We start from the raw sequence: 8,767 nt of genomic DNA on the forward strand, positions 1-8,767 counted from the left end.
AATCTGACTAGGCCAAAAAACAAAAGAGCTGCAGGCCAGATTCAGTGCATGGCCACCAGTTTTTAACTTATGCAGTGAAAAGGCAAACGGGTAAAACAAGGCTCTCTTCCATCTCAATCCTCTTCACATCTGAGAAACGGCCTTTTCTTCCCACAGCGGAGGTCAACGGCGGTCTTACCTCAGTCCTAACTCAGCAAAGGGGGCTTGTAGGCTAGGCCAGCAGAGACTGAGGTGTCCCCTGTCAAGCTGGAGAGGGCCTGAAATATGATGGCGCTCGTCCCCCCAGGTCCAGTTCTTACAAGGAATTCTACGACCTCCCTGGCGCCCCCAGAGGTTCAGTACTGATTCCAGCTTGGGCCTCAGGAAATGTTTAGATCCTCACCCTTTGTCTTCTCACCTTTGAGGCCATCACCCACACTCCTGGAATATCTCTGGGTAGTGCTGGAAGCCCACAGGTGGGTCCAGGTCCCCTTGGCCAGGGGTCAGGGGCACAGGCAACCCACTGGCACCCTGGCCCTTTCGTCCCCTGGCACCAGGCCTATGGACCCCCTGGTGCTTGGCCATGGCCGACTTCTGGCCAAAGCACCTACCGCACTGAGGACCGGGGTAGGGGCGCTCCCCGCTGTGGGTTCGCCGGTGGGCTGCCATTTCGGAGCTCTGCCGGAAGCAGCGCCCACAGTCTGGACACGAGTAGGGCTTCTCGCCTGTATGGGCGCGCACGTGGCGCCCAAGGCCTGAGGCGTGGGCAAAAGCACGGCCACGGTCTGGGCAAGGGAAGGGGGTCTCGCCGCTGTGGACCCGCTGATGCTGGTAGAGGGCAGAGCTCCGGCTGAAGCCGTGGCCGCAGTCAGCACAGCGGTCGGGCTTCTCACCCGTGTGGACCTGCAGGTGGGTGGTGAGGGCAGAGCGCTGGGTGAGGGCCCGGCCACAGTCCGGGCAGCGGTGGGGCCGCTCCCCACAGTGGATGGCGCGGTGCTTGCTCAGAGAGGAGGCCTGGCCGAAGCCTTTGCCACAGTCAGGGCAAGAGAAGGGCTTCTCACCGTGCGGGTATGCAGATGCTCCACCAGAGTGGAACGCCAGGCGAAACTCTTCCCACAGAGGGAGCAACCTTGACGCTGGGCTGCCCTTGGGACGGGGGGATGGGCAAAGAGTGGGGGGCGACCCCGGCGAGGCACCGTGGATGGCTGCTCCAAACTGTAAGCGAGACCAGCAGAAGGGGGTATGGGGGCCTTCAGCCTAAGAGGCTGAGCAGCCATAGGAAGGATCTTCTCCAGCGCCCTGGTGCCTTCTCTCAGTCCTTTCTCTTCCTTGGTTCTGGAACCTGCTCACCCGTGTCTTCTTCTGCCAGACACGCTCCCAACTCCGGATCGCGGGCGTCTGGCCCCCCCAGTTCAGCCTCTTCCTCCACCCAGGCGATGAAGGCCGGCTTGGTGCCTCGGAACCCGAGCGCGCCCAGGTGGCCGTGATCTCCGCATCACGTCCCGGGACAGGGCCCTCTGCGCGGGCCGCAGGCAGCCCCACTCCTCCGGGGAGAAGGACACGGCCACATCCGCGAAGCTCACGGGCTGGGGGCTCCTCCCCGCGCGCATGGCGCGCGGCCGCCCCGGGTTCCTGCGCCGGGAGCTGGGGGCCGAGGCGGCACCAAGCGAAGTGCCGGCCCCTGGTCCGAGGCCCCACGTGCTCCCGGGGCGGCCTCTGCGGGGACCACGTGGCGGCGGAAGCTACAGAGAAAAGAATGGGGCCAGGCTCCTTCCTAAGAAATGGCGGCCGGGGGTAATGGGTCTTAAATTTCTTTTCTTTCAGCTGACACTCAAGCTGTCTCAGAAGCACTAGCAAAAAACCTTAGCAAGTTGACTCTCACCCCTAATTCCCTTCCCTTCCAGGAAATCCTTCACCCCAACAGAAGGACAAAGAAGAAGAATTAGAAGGGTATGAACTGACGCTGAGTTATGGCCTGGTCTACAGGAGGAGACGTGGAGTGAGGACAATGGCAAGTCTTAAAAGAGACCTCAAAGCACTGTTTCCAACATGGCTGAGGAGGAGGAATGAGGCTATTCAAAACCGCCAGAAGAATAGGGTGAGTTTATGTGATCTGGGCCTCCAGTTCTCCCAAGGGAGGGAGGGTGGGGATGCTCATAATGTAAATATTATCTTTTTTCTTTTAATATTATCTTTTTAGAGCCATTTTAGGCTCACAGCAAAATTGAGCAGAAAATGCAGAATTCCCATGTACCTTCTGACCCCACACGCTCATAGCCTCCTGCACTGTCAGCAGCCCACACCAGAGTGCCAGTGCCTTAGGTGATGAATCTACATGGAGGCATTATTGTCAACTAAAGTCTATAGTTTGCATTAAGGTTCACTCTTGGTGTATGTTTACTTGTCTATATGCTGTCAGAAACCGGATGCTCATGCCAATACTGGGTGGTAATGGACAAACTTCTGATTGACAACCAGCAGCTGTTACCGTTACAAAATGGCCCAAGCTCTGGTATTCGTTGGTACTCATGCATTTCAATTCTGCCTCCTCCCCACTACCACCACCACAAAGGTTTTGCTTTTTACCTTTTAGTGTACCTTATTTCAAAGGCTATTTAGATTTGAGGGAGCATTTGATCATTTCATTTAATCCATTTCTTTCTTCTTTTTTTCCCCCCAGAAAAAACCAGTACTTGATTGTGACTGTTGTGATTGCCTATCAGATCCAGGTCCTTCTGGTAATGTTAAGAATTATGACATGCTTTTGGCTGGCTTGCCTCAGTGTGAAGAGCGTCAGCCTGCGGACTGATGGGCCCCGGGTGCAATTCCAGTCAAGGGCACATGCCTGGAGCATACAGGAGGCAGCTGATCAATGATTCTCTCTCATCATTGATGTGTCTATCTCTCTCTCCCTCTCCCTGCCTCTCTGAAATAAATAATATATATATATAATAATACTCACACCTTTAAAAAAAAGAATTAATGACATGATGTACACTGTATTCTTGTACTTATTTGAGTTGTAACACATTTTTTGATATACTCTTTCAATTTTTACTAGCAAATGTGTGTATAGGGCATCTTTAATAAATGAGGCATATCTGAGACATGTTTACTCTTCTTTGATTGAATTTATTGGGGTGACATTATGAAATTGTATAGCTTTCTGGTGAGCAGTTGTATAATAGATGTATACTATATTGTAATCTGTATACTATATTGTGTTTCATAAGAAGCTATGAAGGCCCTGGCCGGGTAGCTCAGTTGGTTAGAGTGCTGACCCATATGCCAAGGTTGTGGGTTCGATTTCTGGTCAGGGCACATACAAAAATCAACCAATGAATGCATCGATCTCTATCTATCAAAAATGAATAAATAATTTTTTTAAAAAAAGAAGCCATGAAAATTCCTGGACACATGGAATAATGAATCTCACCTATAGTTAAAGAACAGTTTCCAGCTACCTAGTAAGTCCCATCTTCCCTAAACCAAGGACACTTAAGGGTAAATTGTTTACACTTCTCCTCCCCAACCAGAGGGTAAATAGCTTAAATCATCCTAAGGCAGGGGAGGGGGGAGGGCAGATAATAGAAATCCAATTAAGAGAATAAATCTCATTTTGGTGCATCAGCATAAAGCTAGTGGATATTCTACTTCCACCCATAAGCTCTCCCCAAAACACTCACCCTTTCAAACCTCTGAAAATGAAGCCCCCAGGGACCTTACCCATGCCATTCTCTTCCCCCTCTATTCACCGCACCCCTGGGGACATATCCCCTAACCTCTAAGGGACCCCAGGAGACTTGCAACCAGGGGAGCAATGGGCAGCAGCACCTCATCCTGGACCTGTCTCCAAGGTTCCCCTTTCCCCCCTTTTCTCTGACTTCCCAGAAAGCCAAAGCAGCCCAGCCTAGGCTCTCCTGCTGGTTCTTTATGCCCTTCCTTGTGTCACTGCCCCAAGAAGGTTTTGTGGTGAGGTCAATAAATTCTTTTTTTTTTTTTAACAGTACTTTTTTGAATACATTTTATTCACAGAAAAATAAGCTTTAATCTGTGACATCCAGATTATGCAGTGGAAAGTAATTTTCTTAGTTTTCCATACTGATGGAAAGGTTTATCCTATATGGGAAAGAAGCCATAAAATTATGCTCACATATATAGTACTCTATCTCAAAACATTTCACACGATTGAGGTCAATAAATTCTTGCCTGCTTTTCTCCACTTTGTCACTTGATGGAAATCTTTCGCTCAAGGAAACAAGAACCTAGGTTTCCTCTCCTAGTAATATGTTCGCCACCTCGCTCTTAGTCTTATTTATACTTGATTTTGCTAGCAATGAATAAACTGGCTAGGGCTGGGCTCCCTTTTGTTTTAAAAATATTTTTTAGGCCTACCCAGTTTGCCTCAGTGGATAGAGCATCAGTCTGCAGACTGAAGGGTCCCTGGTTCAATTCCTATCCAGGGCAGGTATCTTGGTTTGAGGGTCCTCTCTGGCCAGGCCCCTGGTCAGGAGGTGTGCAGAAAGCAGCCTATCAATGATTCTCATCATTGATGTTTCTATCTCTCTCTCCCTCTCCATTCCTCTCTGAAATCGATAAAAATATGTTAATAATAATAATAATAAAAGAGTTAGAGGTAGAATGGAAGTAGTGGATTTTGACAGGAGGAAATGAGATATGATAGTGGTATAGTAAGAGACGGCTGCCGTCCAATGGTATTTTACTTAGGTTATTTTCCTTTTTCATGACTCATCATCTACAGATGTAAATTTCTTTGGGAAACAAAATGTACATAAAATCTGTCATCTACCCTCCCATCTTCATATGTTTGAACATTTTCATTGGTTTTTAAAGAGAGAGGATGGGAGAGGAATAGAGAGACTTTGATGAGAAACGTCATTGAACATCTGCCTCCTGCACTCCCTCCACTGGGGATCCAGCCTGAGACCTGGGCATGTGCCCTAACCTGGAATCCCACCAGTGACCTCTTGGTTCATGGCTCCATGTTCAACCACTGAGCCACACTAGGCAGGCAAAGCTTGCATTTTAAAATATGACTCAGATAAGATTTTTTAAAATATATTTTTATTGATTTCAGAAAAGAAGGGAGAGATAGACACATCAATGAGAGTATCATTGATTGTTTGCCTCTTTCACACCCCCTTCTGGGAGCGAGCATATGACTTGGGCATATGCTCTTGACTGGAATCAAACCTGGAACCCTTCAGCCAGCAGGCCCAGGATCTAGCCACTGAGCCAAACCAGCTAGGGCTCAGATAAGATTTTTAAAAGAATACCAGGTATTTATATCTGAATGGTACAGGGAAAGAAATGCCAGTTTACCCTAGAAGGATGTTGGTTTCATAAAGCCAATTATAAGTATTTTGAGCTGAAGAGGGAGGGTTTATAGAAGGTAAAGGAATTTAGTGGGCTTTGTTGTTCTAGAGCAGCCGTGGGCAAACTATGGCCCGCGGGCCAGATCCAGCCCCTTTGAAATGAATAAAACTAAAAAAAAAAAAAAAAAAAAGACCGTACCCTTTTATGTAATGATGTTTACTTTGAATTTATATTAGTTCACACAAACACTCCATCCATGCTTTTGTTCCGGCCCTCCGGTCCAGTTTAAGAACCCATTGTGGCCCTCGAGTCAAAAAGTTTGCCCACCCCTGTCTAGAGCCACACCTCTGGCCCTATAAAGACTTTACCTATAGGTGCTCTTACTCCTGGGAGCATACCCCTGCCTTTCCCTTTCCTTCCCCCTCCCTGCCCCAGGCACCTTACCATTAGCTTCCTCATTCCCAAGATTCAAGGGAGCTTCCTTTACTAAACCATGTCTTCTGGCGATTCCTTTTTTTTTTTTTTTTTTGCGATTACTTTTTCTACCTCTGTGATTTACCAAGTAAATGTTCTCTTGCAAAAATATATGCATAAGCCCTAGCCGGTTTGACTCAGTTGATAGACCACCATGGGCCAGAGGACTGAAGGGTCCTAGGTTCGATTCTGGTGAAGGGCATGTACTTTTGTTGCAGGCTCCATCCCTCACCCTGGCCCCAGGCCTACCTGGCCTGGGAGGCAACCAGTTGAGGTGCCTCTCTCAAATCCAAATTTATCTCTCTCTCTCTCCCCCCTCCCTTCCACTCTCTTTAATCCTCAGGTAAGGATTAATAAATAAATAAATAAATAAATAAATAAATAAAAATATATGCATAAGCCAGGGACACAGGCAATAGGTTGGTGATGGCCTGGGGCCTGGGGCCTGTGTTTGGGGGCAGGGGTGCCACAGGGAGTCAATGGGAGAAAAAAGGGGACATATGTAATATTTTCAACAATAAAGATTAAAAACAAATCCTGGGTCATAATTTCACCTCTGGCTTCTTAATAAAAACAAACAAGATTGGTTGCGGGCACATCCCCAGTGGGAGATGTGCAGGAGGCAGCTGATCGATGTTTCTCTCTCATCGATGTTTCTAACTCTCTATCTCTCTCCCTTCCTCTCTGTAAAAAATCAATAAAATATATTAAAAAAAAAAAAAAGGACTCAGTTTAAAAAAAACAAAACAAGATTGCTTTTGAGTATTTTCTCATAGTTTCCAGCTGAAAAGGGGATGGGGAAGGCTGTACATGGAATAATGAAAGATCAGACAGAGGCCGAAAACCAGGACTATAGGCTTTATTAGAGAAGGACCTGCTGGGCTGTCTCACAAGCAGAGGACAACATGTACAGGGTGGGCACGCCTTTTGAGGGGCGGAATGGGAAGGGGTGGGGGGCTTAGTGTACTCGGTGCACACTGATTGGTGGCTTACTGCAATGTCCATATAGGACAACGGCTGAGGGTATTTGGCAGGTGTGGATTGGTGGTCCAATGTATAGTCCATATAAGGTACAGGGTTAGTCACTCAGGTGTTTCTGGGATGCAGGTTACGTCATACTCCGTCCACCAGTTGGGGGAAGGGAGGATCTATCAAATAGGAGATGAGAAAAAGAAGATGGGGGCAGCTGGGGATTTGTTCTACTTCCTGTAGAAAATCAGCAGTTAATGTTGGTGCTCTTTGCTAGAATTCAGTACAAGTATTGGGGTGAAGGGCAGCAATTATAAATTTAATTAACCTCAGTTGCTTAACAATGTTAGCTGCATTGAAAGGTGTAGCTTATAAAATGAAATTGTAAATCTACAATACACATCCGTAAAATATCAAGCTAATCAGCTGTTTATGACACTTCTCCTCTACTTTCCCTCACCAGCAGACTTCCCCTTAGAACAGCATTTCTCAACCTGTGAGTCGCGACCCCTTCGGCGGTCGAACGACCCTTTCACAGGGGTCGCCTAAGACCATCCTGCATATCAGATATTTACATTACGATTCATAACAGTAGCAACATTACAGTTATGAAGTAGCAATGAAAACAATTTTATGGTTGGGTCACAACGTTAGGAACTGTATTTAAAGGGCCAGAAGGTTGAGAACCACTGCCTTAGAAGCATCAAAGATTTAGGATGAGCCAGACAAGGAAACTTTCTCAGTTAATGTAATTGGGGTTTAATCTGAAAATGGGGGGAAACTGCCCTTATCTGCTCTGCTCTAGAATGGGCCAAGTCTGGTTTACAAGCCAGTAGTCATCTCAGGAAGCGGAATTTGAAAAGAAAAAAAAAACAACGCTAAATTGTAAGGCAACCTTAGTGAGACACACCCATAGAGGCTCCTGATAAATTTGCCAGCCAATGGCCAAGAGGGCTTGATTATTTTAATGGAGAACAGATGGCCCAATTATCTATTAGTCCACTAACAGGACTACTCTCACTCACCTGAGTCCCTGTAATCACCGCCATTTACATTCCAATAGGCTGTTTGATTGGCTAACCTGCATTATTTAGGTTAGCTCTTTCCCCACATTTTGATCCTGCTCTTTCTGGGCTACTTCGTATCCATTTGAGAGTTTTGAGCTTCACCTTCTGCTTGAGCTCTTTTCAGCCGGAATCTAGGAAGAACTTGGGGCTGTGACTCGACTTCCAATGGACTCACCAATGAAGCCTAACACACCCTGGACCCAGGAGTTTTCTCAGACGCCTGGTGAAGGATATGCAGGTATGATGGATGCTGCCCTTTTTGACTATAGGGGTCGGGGAAGTAAAGAGCCTACCGTCCTTACTGAGGATGATTTCAGTGTTTTAAAGAATACAGGACTTTCCAGTGGGGGTGGGGGGGGAGCACAGTTTTTTAATCTTGGGGAGAGGAAAAAAAGGGAAGAGTATTAAACTGCCTTGCTTGCCTACAATGCGTAGGAAGACTTCAATGTTTTCAGTCCACTTTCTGGGGAAGAGCAACCAAAATTCTGAGAGAATCTCACAATCAGTATTTCCATCAGCAGTACATGTCGGGAATGGTGGAAAGGAACAAAACACAAGAAACTTAACTTCAATTTAACCTACAGTTTTTATATATTTTTTTGTTATTAATTTCAGAGAGGAAGGAAGAGTGAGAAAGATAGAAATATCCATGTTGAGAGAGAATCATTGATTCGCTAACTCCTGCACACCTTCCCACCGGGAATCAACCCGAAACCAAGACATGTGCTCTGACCGAGAATCCAACCATAACCTCCTGTTTCATAGGTCTCAACCCCTAGGCCAAGTTGGCCGGGCAAGATTTCTGAATCTTGCCAACATTTTCAGGCTCGTCTTTCTAGCTAAATCTTCCCAACATTTTTGGGATTGTCTTTCTAGCTAAATCTTCCCTTTAGGGGATGTTAATAAACAAGAAAATGGCTTTTCAGGAAACGCAGGGAAGG

General features: G+C 46.8%; 1 protein-coding gene across 1 annotated transcript; it reads right to left on the reverse strand.

Moving 5' to 3' along the window:
- Nucleotides 1-408: 408 nt before the first annotated feature.
- On the reverse strand, nucleotides 409-7,808 carry LOC139006505 (zinc finger protein 764-like). Its single transcript, XM_070408832.1, is given in 6 exon segments — nucleotides 409-1,043; nucleotides 1,046-1,325; nucleotides 1,328-1,469; nucleotides 1,471-1,586; nucleotides 1,588-1,815; nucleotides 7,785-7,808. Coding segments are annotated over 6 exon segments (1,425 nt in total).
- Between the last annotated feature and the right edge of the window lie 959 nt (nucleotides 7,809-8,767).

The sequence above is a fragment of the Myotis yumanensis genome, unplaced genomic scaffold (genome assembly GCF_028538775.1).
Source record: "Myotis yumanensis isolate MYYU_CA2020_CCGP unplaced genomic scaffold, mMyoYum1.0.hap1 SCAF_3, whole genome shotgun sequence".
In the NCBI taxonomy this organism is placed as follows: domain Eukaryota; kingdom Metazoa; phylum Chordata; class Mammalia; order Chiroptera; family Vespertilionidae; genus Myotis; species Myotis yumanensis.